Genomic DNA, 22,024 nt, shown 5'->3' with positions numbered 1-22,024 from the left:
AACTTCCAAAATACCTATGAGTAAAACTAATTAATAAGAGAGATATCAATTATAATCTGCCCCCCAACCACTTGGAAGATTTTCAAACTAAAGGAACTAATAATACTCCTCTTAAAATTAGTGCTATGTAAGTCCTCAGCAAATGGTCCAAGAAGAATAGAATTAAATTTAAAATGCAGAATTTTGAAAGTTGTAATAAACACATAGTTATTATAAGCACAACTAAATGAAATTAAAATAATGTATAACTGAAATTTAATTGAAATCTTGGGTTCCCCTAAAATACTTAGGGCTACAATACAACTGCTTTATTTCACTACTGTGCGCTTCCGTAAGAGATAGATCAGGTACCTCAGAATTCAACTATACTAAGAAAAGTGTAAAGAAAAAAATCAGCAATTGTTTTGAAATGAGGTATCTACAAGACTTAAGTATAACAGCTTGGGAAAGGCCCAAATTCAGTGCATCATAGACTGGATACTCAAATCTTTATAGACTAGGTGATAAACTTCTTTAGGTACATTTATAACCCTCAAATAAAAGATATTTAATTAAAGAATTCACTCAGACATTCAACTCCCTTTTTTATCATGGTACTTTGATTTTGACTTTCCTTTAGAGCCAGTAAAACCTGCTAAAAACAAAATTCATATAATTTATTTAACTTGTTTAATATACTAAAATATTTCTTCTTCAAGCCATTAAGTGCTTCTCCCTGCCACCCCCCACCCCCATCCCATCTACCTCCTGTATATTTCAGAAAACTATAAAATCACCACTAAATGGTGTGGTATAGTAATCCACAGGTATACTAAAGGTATCAGATTAATAAAATATACCTTGAACAACAACCTGGCTGCCTGGGACAAAGAACTGCTGTGTGCCATCAGCTGACTGTGCTGCATATTGTACAATTGCAGCACCTGGTGGAGGAGCTCCTGAATTTGTCATTGTTAATGCCTGTAGTCCCTGAACACCATCAGATCCTGGGTTAGAAATCTGGATTGTTCCACCTTGGGCTATAGCAACTTAACAGAAAAAGAAAAGAAATATTAGAGAATTTCAAGCTTCATTTTTAATCATCTCATATTGGAAGAATATATTCTGGATCTATGTATCAGCACTTTAAAAGTCAGAGATGTGTGAGATATATCCAATGTTCTCAATTTACCCTTATTTCTCAACTAGTAGCCTGGTGCACGAAATTCGTGCACATTAAAAGGGAATTAATTGCCCTAACCGGTTTGGCTCAGTGGATAGAGCATCGGCCTGTGGACGCAAGGGTCCCAGGTTCAATTCAGGTCAAGGGCATGTACCTTGGTTGCAGGCACATCCCCAGTGGGGAGTGTGCAGGAGGCAGCTGATGGATGTTTCTCTCTCATGGATGTTTCTAACTCTCTATCCCTCTCCCTTCCTCTCTGTAAAAAATCAATAAAACATATATTTTTAAAAAGGGAATTAATTAGCAGAGATATTTTAACATTGCTATTTGCCCTTTCTCTATAACAGAAGTGTGAGAGATGAAAGGAAATTAGTAAAATGTAAATGGAAATCATATATAAATTTATTAATAAACAGTAACAAAAGGATATAACAACAGAGGCATGATATAAAAATGACAAAACATGATATGAAGACAACAAAAACATGATATAAAAACAACAGTGATGCAAACAATGACTGATAAAGCGATTAAACTTATTCTAATATCTCCCTGTACACCACATTAAGAATGAAAACACTTTCAGAGTGCTTGACTAATTTCCCTTGTGATGAAGTACTTAGAACTCTAACTGTAACATCACATGCTCTTCAAACTTGAGAGAAAGCAATATATAACTGATCATGTGCAAAAACAGGTTCAGGTAGGAACATGCCTACTCTGTCTAGAGTTTGTCCTTGTGATTTATTAATAGTCATCACAAATGCTGGCATCATGGGAAACCATCGTCGAATCAATTTAAATGGGAGGCCAGTGTCAGATGGGGACAAATTAATTCTTGGAATCAGAACAGCCTCTCCCTCTGCAGATCCTGTTAATACTTCAGCTTTGGTAATCTTTTGACAATAAATCTGGTACCATTACAAAGACCCCATTTACTATTGAGATTTCTCAATAGCATGATGATTGCACCCACTTTCAATTTTAATTTAAGACACGGCATTCCCGAAGGAGTAATACTATTCAGAAATTCGATGGGGAAATTTTCCTTTGTTTCTTTGTTATGGGGTGGGGCCACAACAATAGTAACAAAGAAACAGAATTAAAACTTTATTGTGGGGAGCCACTACAGTGTTTTGGACAGGTTCAAGCCTTGGACTGAGGAGAGGGCACAGTCCTCTCATTGTCACATGCAAGTCCCAGCTTGGAGGGCAGGGCCTTCCCAGCACAATTATAGCCAACAGCTGTAGTTGTAAACTTGTACCTATGGTCAGAACACGTGGCCCCACATGCCTGAGTGATGTGGGCTTGATAGAGTTCAGGTGCATGTAGTTGAGTAGGATTGAAACTCAGGAGAATGTTTGTAAACATCTTGGTCATGCCCTTACTTTGCCTCATAGCATCTGCTATAAACTAAAGGCATGGCTGTGGGCCTGGTCGCTGTCTCTCAGAGAAGCAGTGTCCCACAGAGACCCAGCTTTCATTCTCTTGTCTGTCTTTTCTAAGCCTTTCAGCCGCCCCACTCAGGTTCACCCCGTGCTGACATGGCACACTTTAGAAAGATCTGCCTCCATGCTCCCAGGGCGGATTCCTGCCTCAAACTCCGCCCTTACAGGAAACAGCTCCAGGAAACAGCCTGGGGGAGGGTGCAGCCGTTGCCAAGACAAACCCTGTAGGACTGACTGACTTCCACTCAGTCACGGCTGTTCATCTGTATGTGAGGAACACCACCCATGGTTTTTATATAAGTATATGTTGAATTGATAAGGAGATCCTCTTTCACAGGACAATATTCTTTTTAAAATATATATATTTTTATTTATTTCAAAGAGGAAGGGAGAGGGAGAGACAGATAGAAATATCAATGATGAGAGAGAGTCATTGATCGGTTGCCTCCTGCACATCCCCTACTGGGGATCAAGCCCGCAACCCGGGTATGTGCCCTTGGCCAGAATCAAACCCAGGACCCTTCAGTCCGCGGGCTGGTGCTCTATCCATTGCGCCAAACCAGCTAGGGCAGTGATGGCGAACCTATGACACGTGTGTCAGAGGTGACACACGAACTCATTTTTTGGGTTGATTTTTCTTTGTTAAATGGCATTTAAATATATAAAATAAATATCAAAAATATAAATCTTTGTTTTACTATGGTTGCAAGTATCAAATAATTTCTATATGTGACACGGCACCAGAGTTAAGTTAGGGTTTTTCAAAATGCTGACATGCCAAGCTCAAAAGGTTCGCCATCACTGAGCTAGGGCCACAGGACAATATTCTGAAAAGGCTCCTAAGTATTTGAAAATAACTTATATTCAGAACTGATTGAAATATATAGAGCTCATGGAGCCTTCTTCTTCCCTGACACCCATCCAACTAAATTATTTAAAAAGAGAGCAGATACATATAGGGAGAAAGTCCAGCTTCGAGAGAGAGGGAGAGATAGAAACATCGATGAGAGAAAATCATCCATCAGCTGCCCCCTGAACTGGGGATCGAGCCCACAACTTGGGCATGTGCCCTGACCAGGAATTGAATTGTGACCTCCTTGTTCATAGGTCGACCCTCAACCACTGAGCCACACTGGCCAGACCCTTTCAGATATTTTTAGGTATAAACAGCATTCTTTTAAGAAATGGTCAGTGAAATTCCATTGAGCATCATAAATATAATGAATTTGTACCTTCATTCAACTACTTTTCTAATTTATCATCAGAAGAAAATAGCTTTTCACAAAACATACATATATATTTTTAAAGCTCAAGTCTACAAAACTGTAGCCTTTACCATTTTGACTGTATCAGGATAATCCTGAAATATAAAATGTTAAGTTGGAAAGGACCTTAAAAGATACTGTATTGAAACAATTTGTGCTACAATATTAACCTCTACACCAAGTGTCTTAAATAACTAACTCAGCTAATAGCAACAACTATAAGGATTTCCTCTAAATACTGAGACTTGCCAGTCATGTTTAAAAATTAACATAATTAACTGAAAGTTTCAAAGGAATAACTAATCAAGTGAAATGTTTTTAAATGTCACTTAATAGACAAATCTAAGTATCTGAGAGTTAGGTATACTTGAACATAAAGATTATGACTCTACGTTTTAAACACTGAAGATTAGGTGGAATCAATAGCTATCTTTTTAAAAAATGTATTTTTTAAAATTTATTTCAGAGAGGAATGAAGAGGGAGGGAGATAGAAATATCAATGATGAGAGAGAATCATTGATCAGCTGCCTCCTGCATGCTCCCAACTGGGGATGGAGCCTGGAACACAGGCATGTGCCCCGACTGGGAACTGAACCATGACGCTCAACTACTGAGCCACACAGGCAGCCTATCTTTTTCTTTTCTTTCTTTTTTTTTAATCATATAAACTAGCTAACTAGATTTTACAATGAAGAAAAAATAGCACATCATCAGAATAAGACAATACCAATAAATCAATGTAAATACCTTACAGGAATGTTACAGTAGCATCTAAACCATACTCTGAACATTTCCAAGTCATTCCCTAATATTTTAATAGTATCTAAGCAAAGGATCACTTAAGTGATGAGTGATCCTATAAACCTGTCAGAACCATTGGAAAGAGTAACAACAACAAATCTTTAATTCGTTGACATAAGGTTCTAGGGCCTTACACAAAAAGATGGGTTACCATTTTTTTTTAAGAGTTCAACATAGATATATCCTCCGTGTTTTAGCTCACTGACAGGCTACTATTAGAACAGGGTTAGCAGAAACGGAAGAATCAGTATTAAATGTCAACATTGCTGAAGCTGAGACACTCTGCTGTAACATCACTTATTGGGTTCATCCAGAGAATTATATTCTGTCCACATTTTAAAAACAAGATTCATCACGACTTTCCAAAGATTTCAAGGGTCTCGAGATTCACCCCTTGCAATAAAAGGGTTTGTGAGAGATTTAACCACATCTACCTTCTTAAAAGAGAAGTACAGTATGAAAAAGAAGAGATAATGCTTCCTGAACCTTCATGGCAGGACATGAATAAATTTTATGTTATCATACACTTGAGTGTGTATTTTCAGCTGATAATTAGTTTGATGTCATAGAAATAGTGCTTTGAGAAACAACACCCATAGTAATGTAACTACACTGTATATGAAGCACAAGGCCTAGTGTTAACCTAAATTTTAAAAGCCGAAATGAGACAAGCATTTATTTGGGGTCAAAGAATTGTAATTTGGGGAGCAGTTTTAGGCAGAAACTCAAATAGTGCCCTGATTACAGGGTGAAAGCAAGAGGGTTTTATGAGAAAAAGGAAAGGAATAATTATAAGAAAAAAAATTCATATTAGTACTGATAAGCTGAGACATGCAACTGAGACAAAAATGCTTATTCCTATGCCCACACTGCTGTGAGCAATGAAGAGTCCACATTGGTCTATGAATACTACTTGGGACTCAAGCAGAAGTAAAATTGTTCTTTTATTTTAGTCTATATGCATACTTATTTTCCTCTTTTAAGTAATCCTTAATAACATTATAGTTTCATAAAATATCTAAATTGAAATAAAAACGAATAACTAGATTATATATTCAACTATATTCTATTCCAATGTCCATTATTAATTTGTTCAAGACTGTTAGTATGTTATCTGCTCATAGTAGTGGTGGGTAGAGGTTAAGCTCTGCTGTTCTAGTTGCTCTGGGAGATACCTACCTTCCCCCACCCCAAATCTTAGGTGAGCTATACCACATAATTAAGTGGGGCACTCTATATGCACCAGTTGAATGTTGGACATACTGATCTTTCATTAAGAAAGAAACTGTCTAGGTAAAGTGTAATTCATTAATTTACTAAGTTATTTTTCTACTACATTAGTTCTAGTGGTTACACAAATGTTTTTATATATAGCCTTATACAGGCATGGCATTAGTTTCAAATCAGTATTAACCCAGGTATGATTTCCTCATCTCCAATTTACCATTTATCACAGTTACCAAGATGCTATCATATCAACTAATCCAGGCAATAAATTTTTTTAAAATTCCTATTATACAAAACTATATTTTAAAAATCTGCTATTTCTACTATTCAATGCCACTGAGGACTTCTCCCCTAAAACTATTAATATCATTGTACGGATATTACAATGATGAGTGATTACTTATATTACTTATAGGATGAAAATTCAAGAATTTTGATGTTAAAAAAGTTTAATTAAAAGATATTTTAAAGCCTTGTAAAATCAATAAAAGACAAAAAGAAAGATAAATAAGGGTAGAAAACAAGAAAAAAAGTTCATGAACAAATGAGGAAAGAGAATTTATTTAAAATTTCATCTGACTGCCCTAACCGGTTTAGCTCAGTGGATAGAGCATCGGCCTGCGGACTGAAGGGTTCAGGGTTCAATTCCAGCCAAGGGCACATGCCCAGGTTGCAGGCTCGATCCCCAATAGGGGGCGTGCAGAAGGCAGCCAATCAATGATTCTCTCTCAACATTGATGTTTCTCTCTCTCTCTCCCTCTCTGAAATCAATAAAAATACATTAATTTTAAAGAAAGAAAATCAAAAGAAGATAAATTTTTAAAAAATAAAATAAAATTTCATCTGACCTTTTTACTTGATGCTAACATTTTTAATCATAAACATGTATGAATGAGCTAATTCAAATACATAAATATGTAAATGTTTAATTATATTTTAAAACTATCTTTATTGTAAATTACAATTAAATTTTCATTTAATTAACTTTAAATAGAACAACAGACTTTTTTCCAGTGAATTCTAAGCTTTAAATTCAAAATGTGAGACAAAACAGACTGTGTACGTACTCCTACCTTAAAAGCAGAAGAAACACTAAAACAGCCTCAAGCTAAAACAAGAACAGCAACACCAAGGTTAAAAAAACCAGATTTACATTAAGTAGATACCTTCTATGTTTGCTTTGACAATTACCTTGGGAGAACGTAAGCAGTCACTACTTACAGTAAATAAATGCAACTGCATATATTTTAGAATATGTAAGCCTATCATGTGCAAATTCTTATTATGAAGAATTGGAATTGTGTTTACTCATATGAATCGCCTGAGAATTCTGAATTCTTTAGCAGTCCATACAGTTCATTTATATCTTTTTCATAATGGTGGATTTTGGATTGACCCACTTACCTTTAGTGTATAAGAATTCCAGTAAAATGAGTTAATAGAAACTCATTCTAACAAAGTCCCTAGTAAAATAAAGTAGAAGCAAGCAGAGACAAGGAACATTTGGAAAAATAACATTTGAAGTCTTGGGTGATAGTTCTTACTTTTTAAGAGGTCAGGCTAGGTATAGTAGAATGAGGGATAAAAAACAACTGTCTTTAGAGAAAATTTAATGAAGTACACTTCAAACACTTTAATCTCTATAGTTGCTTTAACTATGCATTTGTGAATTCTCTCTCGTTTAATTCACGTCTTACACAGGAAGTAAATTCTTCGCTAATTCTAAACCCCTGAACCACCATCTTTAAAAATATTCTCCTGAGACAAAATAGATTTTCTTTGACCAGAATGATTTAATTGGCATACAACAAACCTATAGCCAAGATCTGTACGTTCAGTAAAGATATTGAAGTGTAGCTCATTTTCTTGGTGTTACAATAATGAATCCCTGCCCATTTTAAGTTATTTTTCTTACCCCCAGTGTAGAAAAGTTAAGACTATTCTAACTTTCACTTCTTAGTTTTTGTTATTAAAAATCAAGTTGAAGTAACAAGGTCAGCTTCTGTCAAATATTTAACATTCAACTATTTAAAATGTAACAACTTAGCCCTGGCTGGTGTTGCTCAATGGTTAGATCATAGCCCCACACATCAAAGGGTCTCGGGTTCTATTCTAGGTCAAGGACATATACTTCCCTTGCAGGTTCAATCCCCAGTTCGGTCAGGGCACCCGTGGGAGGCAACCAATGAATGTGTCTCTCTCACATCTAAGTTCTCTCTCCCTCTCTATATCTCTCTTACTCCCCCTCCCTCCCACTCTTCCATTCTCTCTAAAAATCAATGGAAAAAATATCCTCAGATGAGGATTAACAAAAAATAAAATAGAAATAAACATAAAAATGTAACAACTTGCGTATGGGGAAACCTGAATACACTTACTTTTAAAAAAAATATTGTTATTGATTTGAGAAAGAGAGAAAGGGAGAGGGAGAGACAGAAATATCGATGAGAGAGAAACATTAATCGGCTGTCTCTCGCTACTGGGGATCAAGCCTGCAACCTGGGCATATGCCCTGACTGGGAACCAAAGCAGCGACCTCTTGGTTCATGGGTCAAAGCTCAACCACTGAGAAACACTGGCCGGGCAATACTTATTTTTATTTCTTCAATTTTGACACACAAAGTTATTTACTTCTTTTTGTTTTTAACTTTAACTTTATATTATACCAAATTAAAAATACTATTAACATAATAATCTTTGAAAAACAAACAAAGTTTTAGGAAAAGTCATCCATGGATAAAAGTTAAAGAAAAAATTAATTTTTATAATAAAAGGTTATGAAAGGGTTTCAAAAATAGGTACATGAAAATACATAGAAAAATCTCCAGAAATTCTAGTAAAATGAACTTCACTAGTCTAAAACCAGATTGTTTCTATTTCTAGATATTTAGGAACAACATTAAAGCATTAATATCTATTAAGTTATTCCTAGTAAGAAATACAATGAAAGAAAACAGATCTTGTGCATGTGTAAATATAAATTATCCGCCAATTAAAATAAATGTCTTATAAAAAGTTGAAATGTTAATATTCACTCTTCAAATGAAAGAATTATCAACAGAAATAAGTGTTACTAAATGTTTACACAATTCATTTTTAACATAGGCAATGCCATTTTTTGTGAATCAATAAATGCCAATTTTTACATGGGACAACACACACAGAACCAGCACAAACTTTTCATTAAAATAATTGCCAGGACCAATACTGTATGTGTCCAAATTAAGAAACCTAAATAAGAGATAGTCCAGGACCTCTAATGTTGCAAATAGATAAATGCCTAGCTTCTAAACACTGGACTTTCAATTTTTCAACCAGAGCTCCTGACTGCTCCCCTGCTTGGCCCCAACTCACAGCGATGTTTAAAGCTGAGCCCTCTTCTCCAAACTGCACTAAGAGCACAAGAAGTAAAGGCTTCAGGGAATGTGAATAGACATCGCCACAGCTAGCTTACATTACTCTGTGACATGTCAAAGTAGCATATTTCTTTTCCCTACTTTTACCTGTTATCTCCTTGTGTTCTCACGCTAACCCCAGAGTTTGCCAATTTACTATTATTCCCACTTCAAAGACTAAAAACCTGAGATGGGAAAAACAAAGCTTGCTTTGATACAGTTGGCAAATGACAGGACCAGGATGCCTTCACATCATCTCTAGCTTCAAAATTCTCTCAACCCAATGTTTTCATGATTTCAAAATTATGGCTAATAATCTAAGCAAATTAACCCACTGCTCATCCCTGTCCATATCACCTTGTAAAGAGATCACTGCTTTTATCAATTCCTACGCGGCATTAGGATATGCCAGATGATGTTCAAAATTATATGTTCAAGATGGCATCTTAGATAATTCCTCAAATTTTAAGATGTCCCCTGAGCATTATTTAATCAGTAATTTCCAACCTTTTCCCTGTTATAACACAAATAGAAAATGATAATATGTGTACAGCTGACCAGTCAGGAGGTCCCAGGAGGTCCATGCAAGCCCTGCGCAGCCACTCTGGGGATGGTGGACACTGTATGTTGCACAATGCCAAGGCACACACCTGGCAAACTCTGACTTTCAGTTCTAAAACTCCCACCATATGTCACACAAAGGCATATAAATCTGAGAAGTAATGAAGAGAAATGATAGTGAAAACCTCAAGGTCCAACTCCTACAGACAGCAGGACTTAGGACATGTTCACTCAGCATCCTGTAGGGCAGCGGTTCTCAACCTGTGGGTCGCGACCCCTTAGGGGGTCGAACGACCCTTTCACAGGGGTCACCTAAGACCATCGGAAAACACATATATAATTACATATTGTTTTCGTGATTAATCACTATGCTTTAATTATGTTCAATTTGTAACAATGAAAATACATCCTGCATATCAGATATTTACATTACGATTCATAACAGTAGCAAAATTACAGTTATGAAGTAGCAACAAAAATAATTTTATGTTTGGGGGTCACCACAACATGAGGAACTGTATTAAAGGGTTAGCATTAGAAAGGTTGAGAACCACTGTTGTAGGGACTATGGACAAATTATACCCCAATTCTGCCAGGTGTTATGTAGGAGCTACCCACAGAATCAGAATTACCAAAGGAGAGTTTAATGCTGTAAATCTACCACCACTGTAAGAAAAATCCTAAAAAACTAATGACTTTATAAGGTTTTCCCAAAGACTAAAGGAGATTATAGCTTGTTTTAAGAGACAAGTCTTAAATTAAGACTTGAGACTTTCTAGGTATTACTACTTTAAAATATATTTTAATTGATTTTTTTTTTTAGGGAAAGAGGAAAGGAGAGGGAGAGAGAGATAAAAACATCAATGATGATGGACATTATGCATGCCCCCAACTGCAGCCATGTGCCCTTGACTGGAATCAAACCCGGGACCCTTCAGTTTTCAGGCCAACACTCTATCCACTGAGCCAAACCAGCTAGGGCTAGGTGTTGTTACTTTTTAAAGGAAAACAGAAAACATATAAAATCTTAACACTGTTTTTGGACAAACACAGTATTTAATATCACACATATTCCAGTACCTAAGCAGCTTTGGTGGGTTTCTTTGCTCTTTTTCAGTCCTTTTTTTATCGTGTTTCCCTACACACTTTTTCCTTCCTAGAGCTCCATTTTTACTAAAGTATTTTTATGTATCAAATGGTCTTGATTGGGGGGGTGGGGGGTGGGGAACCTAGTGCTTTAATTTGAGCAAAAAGCACAGAATGAATATCCCATTAAAATGCACAAGACTAAATGTGAATTTATCTGTTTATTTAGAGCTTTTGGTGCTTAAAATTTCAAATAAAATGATCTAATTGCTGTAGTTTTAAAAAATTAAACATTTTTCCATTCTAGTCTGGGAAAAACTGCAGCACAAATCAACACAGTAGACTAGTGAAAACAGAATTACATTTAAAAACATAATTTAGAAAACATGTCCTTCTTTTAAATTAGTAAGTAGAAAATGTAATTGTTGATAGTAAAAGCCAACAAGAATGAAATACAGACATTTGTATCTTATTATGTTTGCATGCATCATAAAGGCAACAGGCAACAAAAAACAGTTAAGTTTTAAATTTTTACTACACATTAATATAAACATATAAATAAGAAAAAAACTCCCTTTATTTTAAATTCAAAATTTTCTTCTATATTCAGTAAAAACAAAATTTTACCAAAAGTATATGACAGTTGTCAATACAGATCTCTCACTTCTTTAAGATATACTTTTCATTCTGATACACAGTTTAGGTATTATGATGCATTTTTAAAATGGAACAATTTAATGTCAAAACCCAGGTTGCTTCAATGTAACAAGAGAAGATTTAAAAGCTAGCACTATCATATCGAATTGCAGCATACATACTGTATTGCCCCGTGCTAGTCTGATATATGCTAGTCGGTACTGCCATGGTAGCGATGTTAGGTGGTGTTCCTTCTCCCTCTGATTTTTCTTCTTCAATCTTGGGAACACCAGACACATCAGAGGAAAGTTCATTCAGTATTTTTCTAAAACATAATTTAACAATACAAATAATTAAGATACAGTAATGAGACTTAGAAAAGCTATAGTGAAAGAATTGGTTTAATGTATAATTAATTACTCTCCCTTTTTTAAAAAAAAGTATCATTACAGTGGAAACTTAACTTACCGATAAGAAGGTCTTCGTGAAAGGATTTCTCTGCGTTTATGAGAATCAATTACACCTTCTGATTCTGTAGACTCATCTGTCTCTGTAATTGTTGCTACCTATAATACAAGAGTTTCTGAAATGCATCATAAAAGATATGATCTCCTTTATTTAAAAAAGTGTGACTATGGCCCTGTTTGGGAAGCTCAGTTGGTTGGAGCATCATTCTGTGCACCAAATGTCGTGGGTTCAATTCCCATCAGGGCACATACATACCTAGGTTACAGTCAGGGCTCATACAAGAGGCAACCAATTGACATGTTTCTCTCACATTGGTATGTCTCTGTCTCTTTAAAAAACATATCCTCCAATGAGAATTTAAAAAAAATAAAAGTGTGACTAAGGGTCTCTGTGTGCAGTATTAAGTCAGGTACTCGGAAAGTGTCCAGCAAACAGAACACACTGAAACCGCACTAATGGAGCTTACACTTGGCTTAAGAAAGGAAGCACAGACACAAACATTTCAGTTGTAGAACAAGTGTGTCTGGAAAGGAATGGTGACGATAATAAATAAATATTACAGAAATGCAAATAAGAGTGGTTAGAACGTCAAGTGAGGCTTCATAGGAAAGGCCTAAATATAATATACAGCAGACCCAACCCTGAAAGCACTCTCACATGTCCAGCAGGGAGTGAGTGAGCCAGTAACAGAGGCAGAAAAAAGCATCTTGATTTCACTGCCCTCTTCACAACACCACAGCTGACTGGAGCTGGGTTTTCAAATCAGACATTAAATAGGTCCAAAGAAGAAAGAATATTTAAGCAGGCAAACAAGTCCGTTGGGGCTTGATAATGGTAAGTCTTGAAGGTCAAAATAAGGAATTTCTCCTTAAAGGAAAGATCAGAGTTTTGAGCATGATTTCATTTTTTTTTCAAGTCAATAAAATGATTATTAAACAAAGTCAGAGAACTAAAATAAAAAATCTCTCTACAACATGACTGCTCTCATTATATTCAGCCATTTCTCATTCAAGGCCTAAGATAGTTCTGAGTTCACAAAACTCACTTTACTTAATATTACAATTACATGGGAATTTTATTTAGACAAAATCAAAAGAGCTTATTAAAATCTGAACAACACAAACAGGAATATATACTTCCCAAGGCATATAATAGGATGAGCATACATGTTCACCTACACATATGACCATGCATCTCTGGTCATGGACATCCCACAAATAAGCATACTCGCCAATGAATAGAATATATTAGAAAAAATGTTTCAATCAGATAATCATGTACCACCATCAAAAATTTATCACTTTACACTGGGCTTTCACACATCTCCCATATAATCATAAGACCCTCCTTATGTGAGCTGTTAATTTACCCATTTCAGAAAGTTGAAAACTGAAGTTCACACAGAGATTGACTTGTCCATCGTTCAAAAGGTAGGAATTTAAAGAAAAGATCCACCTCTACCTAAATCATCTATTTCACAAAATCCAAAAAACCTACTGAGTATAAAAGATAATACTTTCTTCCAATACCAGCCAGGTTAAAACTAAGAAATATTTGCACTCCAATAAAAGTCATAATACAAAAAGAAGAGTAGAAAGATTTTCTTGTTTTATTACTGGAGTCAGAAAGAGTCAGAAACTCTTGGACCAAGAGTCAGAAACTCTTGGAACAGGAGGATAAAAATAAAAGACAAGCCCTAGCCGGTTTGACTTAGTGGATAGAGCACTGGCCTGCAGACTGAAGGGTCCCATGTTCGATTCCGGTCAAGGGCATATGCCCAGGTTGCGAGCTCAATCCCCAGTAGGGGGCATGTAGGAGGCAGCCAGTCAATGATTCCCTCTCATCATTGATATTTCTATCTCTCCCTCTCCCTTCCTCTCTGAAATCAATAAAAATATATTCTAAAAAATAAAAAATTAAAGACAATACTGAGAATTATTAAAACACCTGGTGCTGCAAAGATAACTAAGCTTTTAATGAATGTGGATTACTTCAAACATCATGTTGCAGCCTTCATCCTTATTTTGCAATAAACTGTATTCAAATATGCAGGGGGAAAACAAGACTAATTAAGTATGTGCTTCTATTTTTCCCTCAAAGAACTTTTGTTACCAATTAGGTTCAAATAAGTCTAGCATCTAAAGGTCAATTACAAACTGACCTAAAAAAAGAAGAGAAGTAAATTCAGTACACAAGAAAAGTATCTATACTTAATAATTTATATTGATGATGCATTAAAAAAAAGTTTGTTTCAAGAAATGCTAAGGGCCCTAACCGGTTTGGCTCAGTGGAAGAGCGCCGGCCTGCGGACTGAAGGGTCCCAGGTTCAATTCCGGTCAAGGGCATGTACCTTGGTTGTGGGCACATCCCCAGTAGGGGGTGTGCAGGAGGCAGCTGATCAATGTTTCTCTCTCATAGATGTTTCTTACTCTCTATCCCTCTCCCTTCCTCTTTGTAAAAAATCAATAAAATATATTTTAAAAAATGCTAAGGATTTAAAAACAACCTTGAGCCTGGCTGGCATGGCTCAGTGGTTGAATGTTGACCTATGAACCAGGAGGTTACGGTTCAATTCCCGGTTAGGGCACATGCCCGAGGTCGTGGGCTCGATCCCCAGTGTAGGGTATACAGGAGGCAGCAAATAAGTGATTCTATCTCATCACTGATGTTTCTATCTCTCTCTCTCTCTCTCATTTTCTCTCCAAAATCAATAAAAAATATTTTTTTAAAAAGGGAAAAAAAAATAAAAACAATCTTGATAATAAGAAGTAATAAAATACATCTCCAGATCACAACCATAATAATAATCACATCTACAAAACCAAGGTTAAATCTGAAAGGAGTATATGATGAATAAACGTAAGGCCAAGAGACAATACATAATTATTTTCTATGGATTATGTATATTGAATTAAAAATAATATACTACCTACTAATGTGATTATTCATGAAAATAGCATCAGTGCTATAATCTTTATATTAACATGTTTATCAGACATCTCCAAAGAATCCTCAAAATATTTTTAAGCACCTTTGGAGAACTTTGCTAAATAAATCCAAGTTTGAGCAAAGAGTAACAATGTGAAGAATTATTTATCTGACATTATTCATTCTGCAAATTAAAAGCTGACAACAAAATGGCAACTCTTAAGTCAAATCTATGGGTCTAGCAGAGTACAATGCACTTCACAGGTAAAAGGAAAATTCCTCCAATTCTCTAATAAAATGACTTGATCATAAAAGCTACCCAAGGAAAAGAGGATAAATTAGTAAAGAAAAAGCACACACACAAAAAAGCTCAAGCTCAAGAAAGTCAAAGACAAATCACCCAGGAAGCTAACCTGAACAGTTTGTATCTGTGGTGACTGAATAACCGATGGCTGTGGTGTCTGAATTACGCCCTGGACATGTACAGTTTGGCCCGAAGGTAACTGTACTAGAGTTATAGCTGGGGAGCCTCTTCCGGTGCCTGATCCAGCTACAGAAACCTGCAAAAATGAGCATGATTGAGGATTAAGGCTGAACCTTTTTGTTGTTCTTTTTGCTTTTTTTTTTTTAAAAAAGAAATACCATTACTATGATAACTGGACTATTTTTCCTGCTTCCAAGAAATAATAAGCAATCCCGGGTACTTACCATTAGGAAGTGGTCACTGTCCTGGAACAGTCATTCTCTGATGTGATAGATAGTAAAGAACCCATGCTCCTCACTTTCGGTTCCCATGCTTCGGTGGCTAAGAATGTTCTAAGCACAAAGTTCTAAAGCAGTTAAACTACCTCACTACGACCTCAGGACTACTAACAGGCCAGAGTATAAATTACCCTCTCTAACTTCTTAAGAGAAACTGGAGACAGAACTTAAATATGGTGAATTATTGTTTAATAAATGAAATGTTCGGCGTAGTGTTCTAGAATTATTCCAGATGCAAACTAATGCCTTTTCTCAATACTGATGTAAATTGCAAAGTTACCTTAATGCTCCCCCCCCCCGCCACCACACACACACAAATTATGAAAAAGGCACAGGCCAAAGAAATCCCAAGGTCTCTCATGCTCTTAGTGTTTCTGACCCATAAAAAGCTCATGCCTTGGAGCTTGTGTGACCCTCTCACACGTTTCCTCTCCCCTAGCTTGGGCATCCAGATAGAAAGCTAGAACCATCACTTAGCTTGCACAGAAAGAAGACAATACAGATATCTTGATTGCTTTTGACAGAGATCCCTACTGGAAAAATAATACCTCCATGCCTCTGGTTTCAAAATCTGCCAAATTTCTATTTAGTAAACAATTCGGTCAGCATACTCTTAGAAACTGCCACATTTTACTAAGTTCCACTATTCATTATGACTTACTCAATAAGCTGCCAGTTTTCATTATGAGTGGTAATGGAATCAAACAAATTTTGCAGAAAGCATCTGTTGGACCTTACTTTAAGAAACAGCAGTAATTTCCAATCTACTTATACTAATACTTTCAGAGAATTATTAAAAACTGGGTTTAAAACAACTAAGATTGCCTAGCCAGTGTGGCTCACTGGTTAAGCATCATCGACCTACGAACCAGGAGGTCGATTCCTGGTCAGGGCACATGGCCAGGTTGCAGGCTTGATCCCCGGGGGGGGGGGGGGGGGGGGGGCGTGCAGAAGGCAACCAATTAATGATTCTCTCATCATTGATGTTTCTCTCTCTCCCTCTCTGTTCCTCTCTAAAATCAATAAAAAATATGTATATATTTTAAAACAACAAACTAAGATTTTTTTTTACAATATCATGTCCCTGGAAAGTAAACAACTTTAGCAATCCAAAAATAAGAAAATCTTTATCCATGCACTAGAACCTATGTGATGAGCATTAGGGTAAAAAGCAAAATTGCTAAAACTAACACCTAAGAAACAATAAATAGCACGCCAAACAGTTGAGAGCCAAGTGCCCCACTGTATGGTATATAGGCCATGAAAGTCATCAGAATTGTATAGGCCATGAAAGCCCAGAATAGAAAGATTAGTATGGACCTGAACAATATGTGAAGGCTTTGTATAGAAGCCATAGCCTCAATATGAGCCTGGAACAGTGGAACAGAAAAGTGAGAAACTAGGGCAAAGACACTCAACATGCAGTGTGTCCCCCCAAAAATATATACACACTTTAACAGCTGATAGCTCAATTTTGAAAATGAAATGTATATTAATAAACACTGCCTTTACAATTATTCAAAGTGTATGTATATATTTCTTTGGTATACCCTGTATATACTAAGGGCAAATTCATCCCACATGCTCTGGGGTATTATTGTCTACCTTAGATTTTGGGGAAAATAAAAAGGTTATCACATAATGGAACCAATAGACTTAACAAGAAGTTAAAAAACAAACAAGCAAACAAACAAAACCATTGGATCTATTCTTTAAATGTTACCAGCACAAAAGGAAAATTAAAAAAAAGGTATCCACCTTTGTGTGAATCAATTACTAAAAGGTACTCCTTTCGCCATACAACTAATTGTCAAACTTTTCAGTCTCAGGACTCTCCTTTACACTCTTAAAAATTAATAGTGACCTCGAAGAGCTTTTGTTTATGTGGTTTATATCCAGTAGGGTGCTATAAATGTTTAACAACCAGATCTTGGGAAGGGAGAATGCTGATTTGTACCTTTTGATGATTTCTGTAATGTAAATACTCCTACTATGGCAGATTTCAAGCCAACAGCAGATGACACTGAATCCAAAGTTGGAAAAAGTGCACATAGCCAGCTCTCATGAGTCAGCGCCAGCCCAGCACTGGGTATGTGTATTGATATTTACTATATTAGAAATTAAAACTGAGAAATTTAAAAAATACTTAGTAACTCATTAAAGAACAATAAATCTATTACAAGCTACAAGTAACATTTCATGAAGAATTAAATTTTCTAAAACAAAAAGTAATGACAAGTGTTTCACATTTTTTTAATATAAAAATATTTTGTGAATGGTTTAACCGAAACAGCTAGATTCTTATATCTACTTCTGCACCGAATCTATTGCAATGTTTTTTTAGTCAGTATGTGGAAAAAAAACTCTAGTTGAACCTCACTCAGACATGATTGGTAAAGGAGGAGTACCTTAATAGCTTTTTCGGAAAAATGTGGATATTGTTTGATATTACACCAAAACTCAACAAGTGGTTGTCTCTTAAAGGTTAGTTGCAACGTGGAATATGAAATCATATCTGTTACATTAAAATCTATGTATCTATATTTTACTTTGCATGATGGTTACCCATGCACAATTTTGTAACATCATGTGGTAGTTACTTGGAAGATACTGCCTCACTGAGTTGAGCAGATAGCCTAAATGCTGACATTTCATTATACACTATCAGAAAACCACATTAATTGAAATAAACATCAATCTCATCAGAAAACTATACATATTGGGAAGCCATCAAGCTCAAAATAGCAGATGCAGGCTTTCCAAAATTCAAAACTTCTGCTTAAAACCTGGAATTTTATCATTGGCAATAAAAACTGTCATTTTCCTTGAAGGGACAAACTCACTTCATTTGCATTTGAGATAAAATATGTTCCAAATAAGTGTAAATAGCCACAGTTTGGTTATTAGACATTCCTTTGAGAAAAATTATGTCCTATGAAAAAAAACTCAGCTAGTTCATCTTGCCACTCACACAATAATTCAAGTGTTATTTTTTCAAGAACACCATCGGTCTTCAGTATGCAGCAGAAATGCTTTCAGTGATTGTCCTAATTTCATAACTCAGAATATTAAAACATGTACTTAAGGGTCAAGACTCAATACAATTGGTAATATTTACTGTTTCACCAAGAATATTCCTAAATGAAACTGACTTTTTTTCCCCACTGCAAGTGAATGGCAGTGAAGAAAACAATGACTTCTATCCAGTTTGGTGCCACTGACTTGATTCCAGCTAAGGCACCAACAGTTTTACCCCCCATTATTTTTGCAACATTAGTATAAATGACAACACAGAGAAAAAGGAATATAGATCTTAACATCATTGTGAAAATAGTTTTATCCTCCCAAACCTCCAAAAAGAGTCCTCAGAGACTCCCCCAGTGTTCTGTGCACCACACTATGAAAATTGCTGCTCTCTCTTAATGTAGGCTCCAAGCCCTGGCTCACAGCTTGAAGAGCTGGGTGCTGACCCAGGCTGTAATTTCAGCTCCATAGCCAAACCACCATATCCAGTAACCTTGATGGAGATTTCATATGTCAGAGAATAAGCAAAGTATTATATAAATTATACCCAAGAGTACCACAGGTATTCCTAAAGACCAGACTTGTGGATTGAGATGGTAGATAGTGCTCATATTCACTTGGCGGGGGGTGGGGGGGGGGTGGAGAATGGCTCAGCTTCAAAGAAATTAAATATTTTGAAGAACTGAAAAACAACTCAAGAAAGAGTCATCGGATTTTTTATCAGTATACATCATGCTGTAAGTTGCTTTGTCTTTCAGGATTCTAATTTATTAAACAATTGCTCTATCAAAATGGCTTAGTGTCAAGAATACTGCTGTTGCTCAGTCCACATAGCTCGGTGGTTGAGCATTGCCCATGAACCAGGAGGTCACGGTTCCATTCCCATGGGTCGGGGCACGTGCCCAGGTTTCAGGCTCGATACCCAGTAGGGGACATGCAGGAGGGAGGCAATCAATTATTCTATATCATCATTGATGTTTCCATCTCTTTCTCCCTCTCCTTTCCTCTCTGAAATTAATAAAATAAAATAAAGAATACCTGCTACAGAGAGAAACCAAGATGGCGATACAGGTAAACACCTAAAATTGCTGCCTCGCACAACCACTTCAAAAATACAACTAAAATACAAAACAGACATCATCCAGAACCACAGGAAGGCTGGCTGAGTGGAAATTCCACAACTAGAAGGAAAGAGAAAAGCACACTGAGACTTTACTCAGAGGAGGTGTGGGAGTGAAGTGCAGAGGTACAGAGGCGCACACAGAAAGGTCTGGAAACTGAGGACGCCATTGTCTTTTTCAATCGGGAGGGAGTCTCAAGCTCCAAACTGCTCTGAACTCCAGTTCCAGACGAGTCTCTGGGGACCCAGACTCATACGCAGAGAAACTGGACGTCTGGCATCGGTCAGAAATCGAGGGCGGCTTTCTCTCAGAGGAACTTGCAGTGATTACCGGGACACTGAGACATGGGGCCTCTTAGGGTAGAACTGACGAGCAGCCATAGCTGTTTGCTCCGCCCTGTTGATTCCCTGAGACCCCGCCCCACCCAAGCTGTGCACAGAGGCTTTCGCATATGAGAGACCTGGCCCTTTGCAATCTGAAAATTACCTAACAAACTGCAGCTGGGTCAGAGAGACACAGAACTTCCAAAAGAAGGCCCAAGGCCCCAAGCAGCTTGCATTGTTTCACAGCTGGGCCTCATCTGGGCACCTCCAAATCCAAACAAAGAAAAGGAATCTGCAGATCTCTCGTAGCTCCTGCTGGGTAGCCTCAGGCACAGGCTAAATTAGCAACTCCTTAGAGATCCAAGAGCCAGTGTACCCAGTAGTCAGAGTGGGACCATCCAGATTACAACTCCTCAGATCCATAAGGGACACACTCAGGGGGAAGACTCAGTGAGCACCAAAGCCCCACTGAAGTAAGTCTTGCCCCAGAGGGGGGTCTCCAGCACAGAAGTTCTCCTACTGCAGACACAGCTGATTCTCACAGCCAATTGGCCTGGAGGTCAATTCCTCCCAGTGATACCAACAACAATCAAGGCTTAACTACAACAAGACTGTGCACAAAGCCCACAAAGGGGTGCACCAAGAGTGTCCACCTCCGGTAATTGGGGAGGCTGAGCCACTGGGCCCTATAGGACACCTAGCACAGAAAGCCACTCTATCAACACAGGGAAGCATAAAAAATGTGGAGACAAAGAAAAAGGACACAAATGACAGAAATGAAGGAAAGCAAACTACTGGATATAGAGTTCAAAACCAAACTTATAAGGTTTTTCAAGAATTTTCTAGAAACCACCAATAAATTGAGTGAGACCCTTAAGAAATCTAGTAAGATCCTCGAGGATATGAACAAGGACCAACTAGAAATTAAGCATACACTGACTGAAATAAAGAATATTATACAGAGTTCCAATAGCAGACGAGAGGATCACAAGAATCAAGTCAAAGATTTGAAATATGAAGAAGCAAAAAATACCCAACAGAAAAAACAAAAAGAAAAAAGAATCCAAAAATATGAAGATAGTGTAAGGAGCCTCTGGGACAGCTTCAAGTGTACCAACATCCGAATTATGGGGGTGCCAGAAGAAGAGAGAGAGCAAGATATTGAAAACCTATTTGAAGAAATAATGACAGAAAACTTCCCCTACCTGGTGAAAGAAATAGACTTACAAGTCCAGGAAGTGCAGAGAACCCCAAACAAAAGGAATCCAAAGAGGACCACACCAAGACACATCATAATTAAAATGCCAAGAGCAAAAGACAAAGAGAGAATCTTAAAAGCAGCAAGAGAAAAAAATGTCAGTTATCTACAAGGGAGTACCCATAAGACTGTCAGCTGATTTCTCAACAGAAACTATGCAGGCCAGAAGGGAATGGCAAGAAATATTCAAAGTGATGAATAGCAAGAACCTACAACCAAGATTACTTTATCCAGCAAAGCTATCATTCAGAATTGAAGGTCAGATAAAGAGCTTCACAGATAAGGAAAAGCTAAAGGAGTTCATCACCACCAAACCAGTATTATATGAAATGCTGAAAGGTATCCTTTCAGAAAAGGAAGAAGAAGAAAAAGGTAAAGATAAAAATTATGAACAACAAATACACATCTATCAACAAGTGAATCTATAAATCAAGTGAATAAATAATCTGATGAACAGAATAAACTGGTGAATATAATAGAATCAGGGGCATAGAAAGGGAGTGGACTGACTATTCTCGGAGAGGAAAGGGGTGTGGGGGGTGCGGGAAGAGACTGGAC

At 36.9% G+C, this 22,024-nt stretch overlaps 1 protein-coding gene across 20 annotated transcripts in view; it reads right to left on the bottom strand.

The window, feature by feature from the left end:
* Positions 1-22,024, bottom strand: part of CREM (cAMP responsive element modulator) — a 98,659-nt gene that overhangs the window by 24,663 nt on the left and 51,972 nt on the right. For 6 of the 20 annotated variants that reach the window (XM_059656029.1, XM_059656035.1, XM_059656030.1 and 3 more), the window contains 4 exons: positions 15,392-15,538; positions 12,051-12,148; positions 11,765-11,907; positions 840-1,028 (listed from right to left, as the gene is read on the bottom strand). In XM_059656029.1, the coding sequence (XP_059512012.1) occupies positions 840-1,028; positions 11,765-11,907; positions 12,051-12,148; positions 15,392-15,538 (577 nt within the window). The remainder of the gene's footprint in view (positions 1-839; positions 1,029-11,764; positions 11,908-12,050; positions 12,149-15,391; positions 15,539-22,024) is intronic. The other 14 variants (XM_059656057.1, XM_059656049.1, XM_059656053.1 and 11 more) reach the window with 3 other exon arrangements.

Source organism: Myotis daubentonii, chromosome 1 (genome assembly GCF_963259705.1).
Source record: "Myotis daubentonii chromosome 1, mMyoDau2.1, whole genome shotgun sequence".
Classification (NCBI taxonomy): domain Eukaryota; kingdom Metazoa; phylum Chordata; class Mammalia; order Chiroptera; family Vespertilionidae; genus Myotis; species Myotis daubentonii.
The sequence above is the reverse complement of the archived record's forward strand: the minus strand, read 5'-3'. Positions and strand labels throughout refer to the sequence as shown.